We start from the raw sequence: 17,859 nt of genomic DNA, 5'->3' as shown, positions 1-17,859 counted from the left end.
GAAAGTCAGAACACACTACCAATATTTTCAATTGTTGTCTGAATTCAATTTCTTTTGAGACATCTTTGTGGTACATGCCATTTTCTGTCCTTCTGATTGCCCAAGCAACTGAAGCACTCTCAAAGTCTGTGTAGATCAACCTCTCTTCTCTACATCAAAACTGAACAGATCAAAAGTTCATTCCCAGAAGCAGGCAGTGAAAAAACTGAATGAGGTTTGTGTATCTCTGCCTTACACAGTTCTCCAGTGCTGCAGCTGACACCTTTGTACACCAAAACCTCAATCCATCCAAACCTACATGCCACTGCATTCAGCACATGGTATAAAAAACAAAAAAAAGACTTCACCGTAGTTAAACATAACACAGCTCTCATTGTTTCAGCTCTTTTAGAACATGAAAAAGCAGTCAATATTTTTATTTAAAGCCACAACAGCATCACATGGGCCAAAAGAAGCCACTGGAACCAGATGCCATCTGTGTGGACACTGTTAGTCTACTCGGCAACAGACCAGACCTGAGCACTCCAAGCACAAGCCCACTGCATCTCTCAGCCCTCAGCTGCCAAAACAGATGAACCAAGCATTGCAGACTTATGTTGAAAAAAGAATCTTGTTTTCCAAGACCTCAAAATGGAGGTGCTGAGGACTGATTCACTTTGGTCTTACATATAGTTAATGTGCCAGAAAATCAGGCTTAGGATATATACTAAAAAACAGTATTTGGAGAACTGTTTCATCCAGGAGTTTGGTGCTAGTCATTAACTGCTCTGAAGTTTAGACTGCATGTTTGCAGAACAATGGGATAGCAAGTCATGTTCAAGTCATCTTCCAGAAGTGATTTGACATCTATCAAAATATACAAATATGCAAGCTTGCTATCATTATTCGACCAACTTAATGATGTATGTTTACCTGAGTCTGAAAGCACTGCCATGAGTAGAACCAAAATTAACAATTTTGTAACAAAACAAAAAGTCAGTTTTTATCCAGCTATTCAGATATTAATATAAGAATTGTTTACACATACTCATATTTTCCAGGGACTATTACCACATTTACAAACTGATTTACCATTTATTAGTCAATATGTATAAGTCATATCAGATTTCAGATTCTAGATTTTAAGAACATCTTCCAAATATCCCCAACCTTTACCATTAAAACCCAGCAACTTTTACTACCAACTTACTGTATACAAATTACACTCAACCACCTCTGCCAATTAAAACAAGAACAGGCAGCAGAATGAGACAGCACCCAGATTGGTAAATGGCCATGGTTAAAAAAGAAAGATGAAATGACTCCATTGGGATGAACACAGCTCTGTTTGAATATACAGAAGCACAGAGAATGAAGATCTGGCTCCTCCTGAATTCCAGCAATATGAAAGACAGCAGTAAATGCTTTTCCTTTCAAATATGAGCTAGGTGTCTTTATGAAAGACAAAGGAAGGGGAAAAAGTTGGAAATATTCAGTGAACGTTTCTTCATAATGCAAACCAGCAGAGACAAAAGGGAAATAAGACAGGATGTTACCGCGATCCAGAGGGAGTTTGTATGATTCCCTTCCAAGTCAAGTTTGTATTCATTTCTGACCATTTTTATTTATACCTTTCTAATGATTTTACTGAGGTTTTCCACTTTCTCTCAATCCCTTTTTCTACGTGCTTTAGTTGGGCGTTCTTTGCTCACTCGGGTCACCATTATTCTCTTACTTTTCTGCTAAAACACTGATCCTTTTCAAACTTTACTTTCAAAAAAGTGAAAGAGAATACAGAGCTAGAAAATAACCTACTAGATATTACAAAGCAGGATAAAGCTGTTTTTAAATTGGGTAGAACAGAAAATTTTAGATAGTGTCTTAACTACAGCCACAGACTTAAGCCAATACAGTTGAAATTCCTGCTCAAGAGATTTACAAAGAGCACTGCAAAGACAGCTATGAAAGCAGAAGATTGACATAATGCCACAGAACAGAAATATGCCAGACAGCACAATATACGTATGTCTCTAAAGAAAAGTAAAGACAAAAAAGATCTTAAAGGTGCAGAGACTGGAATGAGGAGTACAAAAAAGAAAGTAGAAGAGGAGATGGGATCAATGCACCTGGCTACCACAAAAACAGGCTGTAGGACTGTATCACCTTTTACAGTAACATTCCTATCCTGGTTTAAAAAGAACTCTAGATTTAAAAACATTTCAGTGAAGCTGCTGTTACACTGAACTGAACTACTTATACTTGATTTTTAGCCCCTTCATCTCTTGACTGGCAGAAGGTATATTCGTATTTATTGAGACCATATTCAGGTCTCAATGTACATACGTCCCGCTCATGCCAACTCTGCTTTCTTTTCTAAGGTAAACAAAAGCAACTCCAGATGTCTCCCAGTATTTATGTCTGTTTTCCCAAATATTCCATGAAAAGGCATTTATATGAGATCTTACTATCTTTCCAACCACATTTCTCACTTTCGTTTGTACATTCAGTGATTCCTTTAGATCATGCCAGCAAAATCCCACAGCCATAGTTCACACTGACCTGGGCAACCAGAACATCACCCATATCTTTCTTTCTTAAGGCATCCATCTTTGAAGGAAGAGCTCACAGTCCTCACATTACACTCCAAAGTTCTTATTCTTATTTGCCCAAGGAGGCTGTGGATGCCCCATTCCTGGAGGCATTCAGGGCCAGGCTGGATGTGGCTCCGGGCAGCCTGGTCTGGTGGTTGGTGATTCTGCACATAGCAGGGGGTTGAAACTCGACGATGATTGTGGTACTTTTCAATTCAAGCCACCCTATGATTCCTATAAACATGTTCACAAACCAATTTTAAAACGCAGTTTTCTCTGCTTGAGCCCAACTTAGCAAGAAAGCTTTCCTGCACTTCACTAAAAAAAATTCTTGAAACAGTCCACTGTGAATCAGGAGCCACTGGTTTGCAAAGTTCCAACTGCTGAAATTTTGGTCTATTTAATTTGTGCTACATTAATCTTATTTTATTTAACTTATTAATCAAAATGCTCAAGTGAACAGCTTGTAGAAATGTCAATATATTTGATAGATTTATTTACCAAAACAAATTCTGTTCTGACAAAATCACACATAAACACATTTCACTACACCTACTTTGCACAAAGCCCCACTATTTACTGATACTCTTTTCATTTCACTCTGTAGTAAGGAGCCTTAAGCCAGTCATTCTATCAGCCTGCTGTGGACTACTTGCAGGCTAAATTACTAATTTATTATCCTTAAAAGTATCTTCATGGTAGTTCTCAATATTTTCCAGAACTCTCCTGCTGTTTCAAGATCCAATTGAAACCAACATAAATAGTGTTACACAGCTCAGAGACCTTCCTGATCAGCTTTTAAAATTCTCCTGCAAATGATCAGTTTTCCCCACAGTTACACATCTAGCTAATGAGGACAGTCCGTAATTTCAGTGATCACAAGAATGAAAAGCTTTAGTCATCATCACATAGTTTCACATCACCGTCTGGTTTTCAGCTAAACAAGAAAGAGTTACCATTAGCGAAAACCCTTCCACCTGTTCTGCATTCAAAGGGGCAAAGGAACCAGCTCTGTCCTAACAACGAGGCAAAACCACAGCTCACTTTGCTTCTACTTCTAACATACAGAAAAGCTACATGCTGAACTCTGTCACTGACTTCACACTCCTGTTTCCTCTCCCACTACTGGATTTTCAAACAAACAAACACTCATGCCCTTTTAACTTTTCCCTCAAGATACTGACAACACTTATTAAAAGGAAAAACTCTCATGTTCCACGTTTTCAGGTCAAGGTGAAAAAATTAATGACTAATAGCAGCCCTTTGTGTTTGGTGAAGCTCTCAATAAGTGAAAGATTCACATAAACACAGCTTAGCAGCTGAGGTACTTGATACATAAAGATAATTGATATATATGTATATTTGATAGATATTTTAAAAACATTCCTGCAATTCTGAAAGCTTACAGGTTTTTTTCTGCCCAGAGAGCCCCTTCTTTTTTGACCCTCTTCTTCCTACAGTTAATTGAGAGTTCATTTTAATTCGTCAAGCGGTTTGTCTGCAATATTTAATCTATAGGGACTATTGTCATGTATAGAAAGAATTTCTGCAATGTTCGTACTCAGATTTACAAGAAACGAACTCCTGGTTTTGGTGTTGTACAGCAGTTTTACCAGCCTTACTGACCTTCTCTGCTTGCTTAGCTGCAGGCATGCAACAGTTTCACTCAAGGCAATCTGTGCACCGTTTCATACCACTGCAGTTTAACCCGGCTGGCAGCTCAGCACCGCACAGCTGTCTGCTCACTGCCCTCTGCCAGGGGGAGAGACAATGGGACAAAAATAAAAGTTGTGGGCTGAAATAAAAACTATTCACTAAGTCAGAAAAGGAAGAAAAAAAGAACAGTAATTATAATAATATAATGTATGTTTGTTCATCTTTAAAAAAAAAACTTAAATGCTCATCAACTGCAGGTTTTGATCAAAAATTTTAATACTGCACTTGCAATAACTGATCCTTTACCTACTGATGCTACACTTCAGAGCTACTGATCTATTAACTCCAACAGCTGGGGTCACGGTGTCCAGCACAACAGCTTCCAGAAGTGGCTGGCATTCAGAGCAATGTCACTCTGCAGACTAAAAAATTCTGGCTGCGTTTGCTAATAAAGTTTTGCTGGTTGATAGCAGCACCAGATTTCATTTTTTAGTATTTAGTATCAACTGTTACTTTAGTAGGAGTTATTTTAGAGACTCAGAGTCAAATGTGCTACAGAAAATGCACAAACAGCTGCTCAGAATTTCACAGCATCTCTTACATACTGGCATCATCCTTTCCAAAACCTGGTTTCTGCCCAGATTTTAAAGCACAGATGTGCTCTGAAATGCGACTTTGTACATCTCACTGTGGTATCCCACATTTGTTTCTCTCAGAAGAGTTCACACCAGCTCTGTGCTACTTACATGCAAAAGTTGTTGTGTTTTTTTTTTAACTGCTCAGCTTGCAAGCGACTTGGGATCTGAAAATCCTGCTCTAATAAACACACCAGCAGCCCACACAGCAAGATTAATCTTCTATACACAATCAGCATGCACATGAGCCAACACAAACAAATCCTGTTCTCTTCCACAGCGGTTTTGCTCTGCACAGGTGGATAGAATAAAAACTAGAAATCAGTGAGAACTATTTATTATTTTAATAAGTTAAAAATAAACAGAATGAGGGAGGGCAGAATACACACAGAATAAGAAAATCTCATTTCAGCAGTCAGTTTTTCGGCCACTGCTACATTTTATTTTTCTTTTTAACTGCGTATTTAAACATGCTTTAATATTTGTTTAGAAATAGAGATTAGGAAATCATCTACATGCAAACAGTGGCCCAACCACCAAAACAACACTCCCAGCTGAAAGATAAAGCTGAACAGAACAGACGTTGAGTATTATTTTCAGCCAAGGATAAAAAAATATATATATTATGCAGTGTACAAAATTGGTCACTGCTGAATACACAAATTTAAATACCTTCAGGGAAAAAAGGAAAAGCTTTTTTATGCCTTTGGTGATTGATTTTTATTTTGATCTGTTTACATTTGGGCTTAGATATCTATTAAATAATCTCTTTGAACAACCAATAACATCAAGATAACAATGTAAAAACCTCATCTGTACGACTGATGCTTATTTATTAGGCAGGGAAAATGAAACACACAAGTATAGAATGAACTGTTTAAGACAGCATATGAAAAGTGTGAAAGTGCGGCAACAAAAGCATGGCAACAAAAGCATGTGAAAGACAGCATAAGCATTAAGCAAGCAGTGGAGAAGGACTCAGAGGTAAATGCAGAATGCATCCTCATTTAAGAGAAAAAATACTAACTGGCAGAAATTGACCCTTAAAGGGCACTGTTAGAACAAAATCAATACAGGACAGTGGTTGGCAGAAATGAAAATGATTCCCTTCTCATCTAACATCTGAGCAAACCAAACATGTTTCCAGGACAGACGTTTTTTTAACAAGATATTAAGTACTTTCAATAGGCCATCTGGTTTGAACATACATACCCTTAAGAAATGTATACAAATATATACATACAGATTGCTTCTAAAAAATAGGTTTCCAAAGAGAAAGAGATATTAAATTCAGCTAATTAATATACAGAGGCAGTACAGTAAGATTCCTTGTGTGCAAATTGCAGTCTCAGTCAGACTCTGAACACACACAGATGAAGCCAGTTGAAGCCTCACTTTCTCCCCCATTCTCCAGGTGCCCATTCTGGCTCTCCCTCCTGTGAGTGGCACTGGCACACACCTCGTCAGGGTGTACACAAACCTGTTACTCCATTATTTCAGTTGCTGCTTTGTCACATCAGCGACATGAAGCCAGAAACTCTGATTTTGCAGAAAAATCTGATTGAATATCAGAATATGATTGTAAAAATCATAGGGTACTTCAGTTTTAAGTGCAGCCCATCCAGTTTTCAAAGTGAAAAGAAAAAAACAAGGAAAACACAAGCAGTGAGCGCAGTGAGATCAAACAGATTCCGGTGCTCAGACTTGCCAAGCATGGCTGTCATTCCACCAAGCAGCACCCAGCCTCCTTATCTTAACAGCTCTGCACCCAGGATGGAACAGCAGCAGCGCCAGTATACAACAGCAATAGAAGTATTCAGACAGGCTTTCTAACAAAGTAATCCTCTCCTGACTCATTTCTACACATCTCTCCATCTCTAATGCTTCTCTGAGCTCCTCACAGCTGCTGCCCTCCTCCCTCTATATTCTGCACTTACACCAGCATGCTCCTTACAGGAGAGAGCAGTGTTACCTCCACACAGCACCAAACCAACCACACAACCATGCCATGACCTGACACGCTGCCGCTCACCAGGAAGGACCATCCCGGTGCTTTGCCTAACGGGGAGCTTACCAACTTTACTTCCTTTGAAATGCAATGCACTCGCTCTTCAGAACTAACACAGTGATTGGATTTCCCACTCCAAAAACTATTTTTCATGGGTTCTTTTATTTTCCAGCATGAGTGGTTCGTGTTGCCTAACATCTGTATTTCTCTTTACTAGATTGGATGGGGCCCTGGGCAGCCTCAGATGGTGGGTGGCAGCCCTGCCCATGGCAGGGTGTTGGGACTGAGTGGACTTTAAGGTCCCTTTCAGCCTAAGTCATTACATACTTCTACAATACAAACACATCCAAATCATAAACTTCCTGTCATGAACAGAAGTCATTTGCAAAAGCGAATCATTAGCAGACAAAGTCTGGTAGGGGGCTGCAAAAGGTCAGCCAGAAAAGGGGAAAAGTACAAGGAATTCTCCCTGAGAACTTTTCCACCTGGGAAACGTACAGCCAGCACACAGGGCTGGGGCTGGAGGCAGAGCCAATGCTGCAGCATTAGCCAGCAGGTAAGGCCGAAGGAGCGCAGCAAGGCGTGGGACACACAGTGGAGGGACAACCGCTGTACACAGCAGCTGACATCCCAACTAATTGATGCAATCATTCTCCTGCTAGTTAAAAAACCACCAGCATTACTGCTTTTAAAAATAAATTCACAGTTTAATTCTAACATTTGGCTGATTACATAATAAAAAGAATTCTTTCTCCATAAGTAAACTTATATCTCGTTTTCAATTTTAAAAAATTCTAGGCAACATCATCACACACGAGATCTGAATTTCCTTACCAGTCCACATTACTTCAAAATGAGTTTTAACAGAAAGTTATTCATTACGTTCACTGGGGAAGCACACTCCCGAAACCACAAGTTTCTATCCCATCAAAACCTTTCCCTAAGTTACACTCAGCTCCTGCAGTATCAGGCCCCTGAGGACGACCGTATCTTGCTTGCAATACCACTCAGCTCAGGGAAATGATGCCTTTTAGCCATTTTTTAGTGTTGATCATCTCAAGTTCATAGCATATTGTACTTGCTGGAAAGGGAGGAAAAAATGAGGCTTCTATTCATTTTTTCCTTCAGCACCCAGTTGGAAGAAAGTGAGGTTATTAAAAAGCAAGACTAATCTCCCTCTGCCAGTGTTTTCATCCTAACAACAGCACTTTCTCAGTTAGAAACTTGAAAAATGGAGTGCAAAAACATCTTCTGAATACTTTATTCGCTTCTCCTTTTATTGTTGTTGATAACATTTTACACATTTCAAAAAGGAGCTCAAATTCATACCTCTCTCTCTGCTGTCATTAGATTTCCCTTAATGCAGAATTCTTTCCACATCGTCTCCCTTGGTGCTACTGCCCTTTCCCTTGTGGTCAACTGCTAAAATTCACTCTGCTTCCAAAATTTCAATAGGAATTAATTACGTTACAATTATACCTCAGGTTTTTATTTATTTTTACCCATCACATTTTCAATTTTCCCCCATTTGCAAAGGAAACAGAGGATATGAATCTCTTGAAGGAAACCTAATTATAGTGTAGATGCTTTGCAAGTTTGCACATGCCTTAAGGCACTGCAACACATCTCATCTAATCCAAGAATCTCATGAATGCACCAAAACGTATTTCTGATCATACTGAAAACTGTGCTCATTTAAATGAGATCCAGAAATGGATTTAAAAGCAATGGCCTGTGGATAGTTTCTGAGTAGGTCTGCTATTCATCAGAAAGGATTTTGCGAGGAAAGTTCATATTAAGCTGACAGGCCATATTCACCTCAAAAGTTAATAATAAAAGAAGTTATTTCATGAAAGTTTTGACTTTAAGAAGTTCCATTTTTTTCCTCAAGACCTTCCATCATCAAGATTATTCAAAAGAAACCACAAAAAGAGGGATCTTCAATGGAAGTCGACCTATAAAATGACAATTTTGTAAAAAGTTAAAAAGGAATGTTTTCATGAGTCCACCCACAGCCTAAATCAAAACACAAATCCACAGGCAGGACACAAAAAACTTGTTGAAACAAAGCAATATTAGTACAGCCCTCCATAAGCTGTGCTGATATTCTCAGCCATCCTATGAAGGCTGTGGCAGACATTCCACTTCAGAGGCCCTTTGATGTCTGGATTACTGAGGTACTCAGCCAGGGTAAGGACTGCTGCACTTGCTTTATACAAAACCAAAACGCACTTGTGCTCCAGCGCTTTTCCCACCCACCTAAATAATGCTTTTAATAGAAGCAACATGTTTCAAAAAATGATTTAAAGGATGGAATGGAAACTGCCAAATACACAGAACAGAAAATTACAGCAATCCCCAGGGGCAGCAGGAAGTAAAGAATTAAAAGAAAGAAATCTGAACCGACACACACATCCCTGAGGTGCTGCAGGCCAGGCTGGATGGGGCGCGGGGCAGCTCAGCTGGCGGATGGCTGCCCTGCCCACAGCACAGGGTTGGGACCGGGTGGGCTTGAAGGTCCCCTCCAACTATTCTGTGGTTCTTTGATCTAGATTTGTCATTTTTGACATTTTGACATATGCTATTTATTTTTATTGGATTAGCACGAACAAAATAAACTGCATTTAGTAGGTTAGGTATAATGAAATCAAACCTACAGCATGAACAAAATAAGACCGCATTTAGTAGGTTAGGTATAATGAAATCAAACCTACAGCTCATAAAAAAGATACTAAAGTATTCATTTTTGGCAGCCATACTTATACATGTACAAAGGTATGCTAAATCTTCAGGTTTCATAAATAAAATCTATTATTCTAGCAAAGTACTGTCTAACACAATGTCTCCTAATGTTATACCCAAAATGGGGACTCAAGGTGCACACAAGTTTTTGCACATTTACAATTACATGCAACAAACATTTAAAGGTCAGTACACCACATACAGAAACTGATCTTTATGGTCCAAATTCTTATACTATCTTTTTTTTTTTTTTCTCCCTCATCAACCACAGATGTGTTAATATATACAAAATAGCAGCAAATTTTAACAGCATCCTCATTCTGGTAATTGTATATAAAACTGCAAATAGTAGCTTCAGAAACAAGAAATTCAAACAAATCCAAATTGGAGTGCTAATGGCATGCTTCCTAACCACCCTGCTCACCACCATGTCTGAGACCAAAAACATGCATACAATGGAACTTCCAATAGGAAATTCAGAGAATGACCAGGCATCTGATCAGGCTTGTCCAGCACAGCCATGATGCAGTTCTGCTTCCCTGTGGTCACCGAGATTGTCGTCAAAGATCCAGACTCAGCAAAGTATCTGCTGTTAACTGCTGTTAACTTTTAGGGAGGGAAGTTTCATGAGACAGGTGAACTTTTTAGACACTACTGGGGAGGCAAAGTGAGAGTGGCCATGTAATTCCTTTCTATTGTCAGGCAGCTTGAATTTCAAATAATGAGGTTTTCCTTAATCCAGCCTTAAACACCCTTCAAAAACCCTGACTGTTCCCTTGCACTCTTCACGTAATCCAGGGCTGACAATTTGCCCCACTGATCGTGCAGTAAGTTCCAAAAAAGTACCAGTGACAAACCAATGGCTGAAAGCAGATACACTGTGATTCTCATCTAGCTATAATCTCTAAATTATACCCTGGAACTTCTCCATACAGTGTCAGTTTAACCAATCATGCACTTTCTATGCCCCTTAATGGCACACTAGAAGAGTGGTTCTTCTGATCCCCTGACAAGCTTAATATGACCCAAGAGAAGGGAGACCCTGCTTGCCTCTGCTTACATCAGACACACCAACAGGACTTGACATATTTTCCCAACTATTACAACTATTTCCTAAGCAGCAACAGCTTGTAGTCAGGAAACGTTGACATAAAGCATATCTTTGTAAAAAGGTACAGCAACAAAAATACATTCCCTCTGTGCTACTTTACCTTAAAGAACCTCTATTATTTTTGTCTAAAATTAATTGGAATTTCAAACTTGAATGCTTTTTAAAGTGAGGGTGGAAGATCATCTTCAACCACAAGAGTGGTGAGATAGCAGGGAAGCAAATGAGAGTCCAACAAAGGGAATTCTGAACTCCATCTATCAGCTTTCCAGCCATTTCAATTTCATCTTTTTTAAATATGGGAAAGTAAAAACTGAGGATACCAAACATTTTGTAAGATCACTTCAAAAATTAAATGACAATCAGGAAACTGAATGCTATGTCATGTACAAAGGGTTCACCATAAGGAACATTTTTTACTTCTCATTGTTAAGCCACAAATAAAAACTCTGAATGTGCAAGCAATTCTTGAATGCAGCTCTTAAAACTGAAGACACATTTCACAATCCCTCAGTAAGAAGATTTCTTTAAAAAATATTTTTCTTTCTGTCATAACACTTTTTTTCCTTTTTTTTTTTCCCTTTCTATTTCTTTTCCTAAAGAATAATACCTAAGTAGGAAGGCACATTTGAGAAACTTGTCACTTTCCACAGTTATAAAAAAAAACACCATTCCACATTTATGGTACGGCATATTCTGTTCATTTTATTTGTCTGGCTTTCAAAAGGAGGCTTTCTCTCTTTCCGTCGTATCTCCACAGGTGAAATATTGCTTTTCTAAATGCAAGTGAATATCTGATCAATGTTATTTATTCTCCTTGGCGCTATGGAGACGAAGATGCGCTAACAGGCCAGTTGATGAAGCATTTAATCATTAGAGTCTAGCACCAAACATAAAACAGCATCGCTCAAAGAATATGAATTTGACAGTAAATGGCAGATTGATATATCAGTCTCTCCTTGTTTTTCAAGCTGCATCTTTGAATTCTAATTCCTTTAAAATTCACTATAATTTTATCTTTTCTGTAGACAATAGATTATTTCTTTGCAGCTATTCTTAAATGTAATGCTGCACTAATGAAAAACAAGGTGAGATGTTTCTAGATCTCATGATTTCAAGAGGACTACAGTGGCAGATTTTCAAGTTAAATGTGTGAAGTATGCTTTGACTTCAGCTGGATACTCCAGTGCCCAAATGTAACTTGAAGATTCTGTAAATGCTCTCTGAACAGTTTTGTTCAAACGGAAGCCTTAACTGAGGCCAGAACATCCACCATCAATCACTAGCAATTAGTGGATAAAGGCAAACTGGATTGGCATTTGCAAAGCAGGGAAATAAAACAACAACTTTTAATGCTTTGGAAATTAGAAGCTTTGAGTATAAATTAGGTCAATAATAAAATACAGTCCCACAATCTCACATTTACCCGTAACAATGAAAAAAAAAAACCCCAAACCAACCAAACAACAGTCTAAATAACAATGACACAAAAAGTTAGCACTTACGCCTATCTGAAATGCATTACTGAATGTTGAGTCAGGGTACTCTAGAAACACTGCAGGTTTTTTCAATTCCCCTTCCCCCTGTACAGCTGTATTGGGAAAAAACAACCAAACTTCTCCTTCCCTCCAAACAAACCGTTAAAACCATAAAATAACACTGCCACTGAACTCTTCCCCAATTTTAAAGCTGTAATCAAAGATGCATTGTTATAAACATCTGTTGAATAAGGCTTTGAGGCAATTAGCTATTCACAATGTCAGAGCAGTCCTTCTGAGTCCTATGTAACACTGAAAATACCAATGCACTTACATAAACCTGTGTTGCACCTATTTCATAATATATTTAAGTATACTCATTGAGCAATCTGTATCAAGCATCTACTTTTGCACTTCAGTAACTGAAGAAGAAATTAACTTACCCTGTGTTTTTCCTTAATTTTCTTTCTGTATTCTTCTTTGTCAAATTTGTCTTCTTCCCGCAGTATCTCTCTCACTTTATCTAAGTTGATACCAGTAGCATCATCTTCTTCATCTGTTTTTGCCAAACTGGATTTTTGCACAGGTGGCCATTGCTGCACTAACTGAATTATACGCGACAAGAAAAAATAGTTAGGAATGTTTCTTAACAATAAAGTTCTTACGTCCTAAGTAGTCCAATACATTATTTTCTGGACTAAACAAAGATTATCACAGAATCATTAAGGTTGGAAAAGATCTCTAAGATTATCTAGTTCAACTGTCCACCCCCCACTAATACTGCCCACTGAACCACTCCCTAAGTGCTACATCACCACTGCTGAACACCCCAGGGACGGTGACTTCACCACCTCCCTAGGCAGCCTGTGCCAGTGCTTCACCACTCTTCCTGAGAAGAAATTGTTCCTAATATCCAATCTGAAATCCAATCATTTGCAAAGGAAAAAAACCCAAGACTCTGTACAATATAAACTCAGATACTTCACTCAAAATCACATTCAGTTAAAAATAAGTATTTGAAAATGAAAACCCTCACTACATTGTTACTGCCCAATAGATTTACTTGAACTTTTTCCTGTTTTTCAAAAATTTGTGGAAAAAAAACCCACCACATTACTTGTGCCTAATGGCACATTTTGGGAGAAAATTCATATTTGCTTTCAAAAAATGACTCTCCAAAATACAAGCAGCAGAACAAAACAGCGGTCAATTTAAATAGTGTATCTTCAAGTAAACAGTTAATATTCCAACATATTAATGGAGAGAAGAAAGAGAAAAGTCTACATCACAGAGTACATGAGAAATCATAATTGTTGTTCCGTATTTTTAGGGAAGCGAGGAGAACAGATGAGGAGGTTTATACTGGTTGTTACATGAAAACTTGAGTGCAAATGTTTTAAGATTGAAGTTTCACTTGGGGATGATGTGACAAAATTCAACATCATTTGAATATCTGAAATTCTAAACAAAAACTACAATTCACCAAAAAACACCCACACCTATGACATATGAGCTTATGGTAGGCAAAGACATCTTTGTAAGAATCATTCTTGCTTAATAGATTTACAGAGAACTAACTCTTAACAAATAAACCAAATGACAGAAAGTACAGAATGTCTTTCAGGTAGCTTATAAAAACAAAAACAATGATGCCAAGGCATCTTTAGGGCTTCCCAACGTGCACCATGTTATTCACCAAAATGTCAGCAATCCCAATCTGTTTTCACTCATAAAATTGAGCTTCTGTGATTATGTTTGATAAGAAGATGCATTTCCTGAAGGAAATTATTTTTAGCAAAGACAAGTATGCAGAACAGTAAAACTTCTAAGTGCAGCTTCTTACTGCCCATAAGTCATGTTCACTGTATAGTTTCCTAACCATAATTCTTCTCCTACTTTTTACTTTACATCTTTTCTGCTTTGTTGCACCAACACATGAAGCATTTGTATGTGTAATTTAAGAACAGAAAACTATTTTAGAATATCTAAAAATATGTGAGTGCATGATTTCTAGTCAGCGGAGTAACTTGTAAAACATTTTAAATTGTGACTAATGCCATTATTTATATGGCTATAAAATTATTTCATTTGATCACAAAAACAAATGAAGTGCTTGAAATTGATCTACAGTTTAAAAAAAATTTTTAAAAACCACTACATTTTTTTCAGTGTTTGAAATGGAAAAACAATGTACATATTTGAAGCTATTTGAAGTAAAATAAAATGTTAGAAAAGTTTGTGAAGACTTCCTTGTGAGGTTATCACCTTGTGAGGAAACCCAACAGTGACTAGCAATCCACAATCACTCCTTTCTGGACCAAATCAATACATTTTTCCAGGGGTTATGAAAAGATCCAATTATATCACTGGCAAATTTTGATACAATTTTACATCTGCACCAGTAGGTGGAAATTTGGTACTCCCTTAGGTTTTCAAACAATATTTTCAATCTAGAAACAGTGAGTGTTGGAAAGAATATCACAGACTCCTAAGGTTTGCACATTAACTCAAGACTTAGGGAAGCTTTGGCAATTACCTGTAAGAAAACAGCATTACATTTCTGTAAGGAAAAGCTCAGTTCTGTATTCCATTTAACCTTGAAGATAATATGCAGGAGCAAAGTACAGACAGGTAGATGTACTAACTGTTCTTTTCCAAATACCTTAACACATATAACTGTGAAACGACATCACTATACAACAACACCTCTCTGTTCCTCAGAGGAAGTGAATAGTTTTGCAGAACTTAAACCAATAATGAAAATGATACACTTCTCAAAATAATTTTTTATATACGTACATATATACAGACTACAAGCATTTTTGTCTTTATAGGAACTACAAATTCAGTTCCCACCAATATAAAGTTATTCTGAATTATCTTACCTCTCCATCTTCAGTAAAAACTATTCTTGTGTTCACTTTAAATTTCTTCTTCAATATCTTTTTGGCTTCTTGAGTCTTAGTTGTTTTTTTCTTCATCTTTGAGTTTGATGCATTCTGTATAAAAGAATAAACACAATTTCTTAATGGGTTTTCTTTCAATGGGTGGGAGGGCATCAAAAAATATATGCCTTGAACTTTCTTAAGAGCAATTAGACATATTAACACGTAATTGTTAGAAGGCACAAACGCAAGAATGATGCCCAGTGAACAGCAGCTAACAGCCTTTTTCAAAATCCTCTTTTTCTATGAACATGTTGTTTCATGAGGAACTCATTTATTCTGTTAGAAACTTAGCAAGCTTTAAATCCTACTCACAGCAGGGCACCAGACGCATCCAAACCTCATGAACCTTTCTGGGACAATGACACACAATTCACCAGCTCATGCTGTCAGTGTGCAAGCCTCACCACAGCAGAAATGCTGTATAAATGACTGAAGTCACAACTGATCAGATCACTTTCATCTCACCTGTCACTAAGTGATCAAAGTAACACAGCAACTTGAGTAACTTCTGCATCAGTGAAAGGCAGAAGAGGTGATGCGGAAACCTTCCTATTTTGTAACTCCTGGTCTGCAATGTGGTGGGATGGAAGGTATAAAAATGCTGAGATTTTGGAAGTAGTTTGCAACTGTAGGAGACTATTTTAATTAACTTATTTTTCAATGCTTTTTACAAAAGTAATGTCAAGTCCCCAGATGGCTCCTAAGAGTTTCCAACATCCATCTCTGTGATGGTAGCACAGAACACACAACCAAAGAACACAGAGATTCCTGGACTATGACTCTTTTGCCAAGAAGTAAAAAGCCATACCTATTCAGGCACCTAAAGTGATGCAACACACAGAAGACATTTGAAACAACAGCTGCTATTGCAGCAAGTATTTTATATTTCCACTGGAATACATGCAGAATGCTTAGGGGAAGACACACAGCCCATCTTCATTCTGCAAAGACTTTCTTGCATGGTGGAGCACTGCAAAGTGACTTCCTGAAAGCCAGCCTGAATTTCTGATAGGAAATAGAAAGTAGCTAAAGCACCAGGGAGAAAACAAACCCTGAGGAGGTCTCTCTCCCTCTCTCTTTTTTTTTTTTTTTTTTTTAATTTATTTTATTCTGTTTTCTATTCTACATCAAAAGAAGCAAAAAAATTAACTCAAAGTCACACTCATTACAGTCAGCCCACTAATACACTGAAGTATGAACTACAGAAGAGAAGAATCAGAGTCTTCTTAACAGGAAAAACAGCTTGTGACAACTGCTGAGCTAGGCTATAGGTAATGACCATATCCATTATAGAAAACTGTAACTACAGCAAGACCTGCATCCTCAGTACTTCACAGGACTTTTGTTGTTCTGTGCAGGCACCGCTAATGAATGACACACACCTTCAACAGCTCACAAAGCCACACTATTCCTTCACTCGTGTTGCTTATCTTATAAACACAAACCATCTGAGACTGTGCAAAACCATAAAACCCTCATCTCTAATGAGCACATCAGCTCATTAATAGAACAACAGGAATTGTCCAGGGCAAGAACTTAGAGGGATTGCTTGATAGCTGGTACAGTAACGTTTCTTACTACCAAAACCTTTTTTTTTTTCAACAGTTGCTTTTACTTCTGTTTCAGTTTTTTAATCTTACTGAATTGCCTGTATTATTGGTACCAACACAGTATGTCGATGAAAAAAGATTTTCTAACTAAAGAGGACAAATATTGTTATCTAGCATGCATACAATGGCAATATTTCCAGTTACATCTACCTCTTGTCCATCTCTGTGAGATTTTGAGAAGTATTTTGATGCTGCAAAGTAGCACAAAAACAAATGGGACAGGTCAAAATTTCCAAACAAAGAGGAGGAAGGAGAAGAGAAGAAAACAAATGAAAAATTAAATTCCAAAACTACACATTTAAAATGCACAGTGTAAGACTGGTGGCTGAATTTGGCAGATGTATGACTGAAAGGTAAGAGACAGTGATTAAAAAATGCAAAGAGCATCAGAAAGAAACTCTGCATACCTTATAGATAACTAAATTGTACTCTCTATTGGGACACATTTTTTAGTTTACTACACTGAACACACTTCAAAAGAAGATCTCCTGACAGCCTTAGTTTAATGCCAACTAACAGTGCAAAGATCCAGTGGGCTCATATACCAACACATTTAATCACAGAATTAGGCAGAACTTTTTGAATGACACGATCTGCTGTTCAGCAGAAGTGTCACAACCTGAGATGGAGGTCTGGCAGGTCAGTGCAGTGGTTGCTCTCACAGCCTCCCTGTCTCACATGGTCTGAATCTCCTACATTGTTCAGACGAGTTGGGCAGGTTGGCTTCAAGGAGCTACCATGAGGTGACATGACCATTGCTTCAGTCCTCCTCTGGGGACATCTCTTGCATACCTCTGGAGTCCCTACAGCCCTGCAGTCTTTCTGCAACCTAAGTCCTTCCCTGCATGCATGCCCAGAATCATCTTTCAGTGCATCCAGTCCTCATTTCTCTTGTGCCAGTGGCTGCCACTGTACCTTGAGTGTGTTTGAACCAGGAGTTTCTCCAGGCAGCAGCAGATCAAACGTAAGAGGGGTTGTTTCCATCACAGAATCATAGAATGGCCAGGATTGGAAGGGACCTCAAGGATCACGTATCTCCAACCCCCCTGCCACATGCAGGGCCACCAACCTCCCCATTTAATACTACACCAGGCTGCCCAGCGC

General features: G+C 38.1%; 1 protein-coding gene across 1 annotated transcript in view; it reads right to left on the bottom strand.

The window, feature by feature from the left end:
- The window catches only part of DDX10 (DEAD-box helicase 10), a 167,694-nt gene that overhangs the window by 56,675 nt on the left and 93,160 nt on the right, over positions 1-17,859 (bottom strand). Inside the window, exons 14-15 of the mRNA XM_042868170.1 lie at positions 15,083-15,196; positions 12,641-12,802 (exon numbers count right to left, since the gene is read on the bottom strand). Coding sequence (XP_042724104.1) covers positions 12,641-12,802; positions 15,083-15,196 — 276 coding nt within the window. The remainder of the gene's footprint in view (positions 1-12,640; positions 12,803-15,082; positions 15,197-17,859) is intronic.

The sequence above is a fragment of the Lagopus leucura genome, unplaced genomic scaffold, assembly GCF_019238085.1.
Source record: "Lagopus leucura isolate 7727_CA_CO unplaced genomic scaffold, USGS_WTPT01 Super-Scaffold_100001, whole genome shotgun sequence".
Classification (NCBI taxonomy): domain Eukaryota; kingdom Metazoa; phylum Chordata; class Aves; order Galliformes; family Phasianidae; genus Lagopus; species Lagopus leucura.
This window is presented reverse-complemented; position numbering and strand designations above follow the sequence as displayed.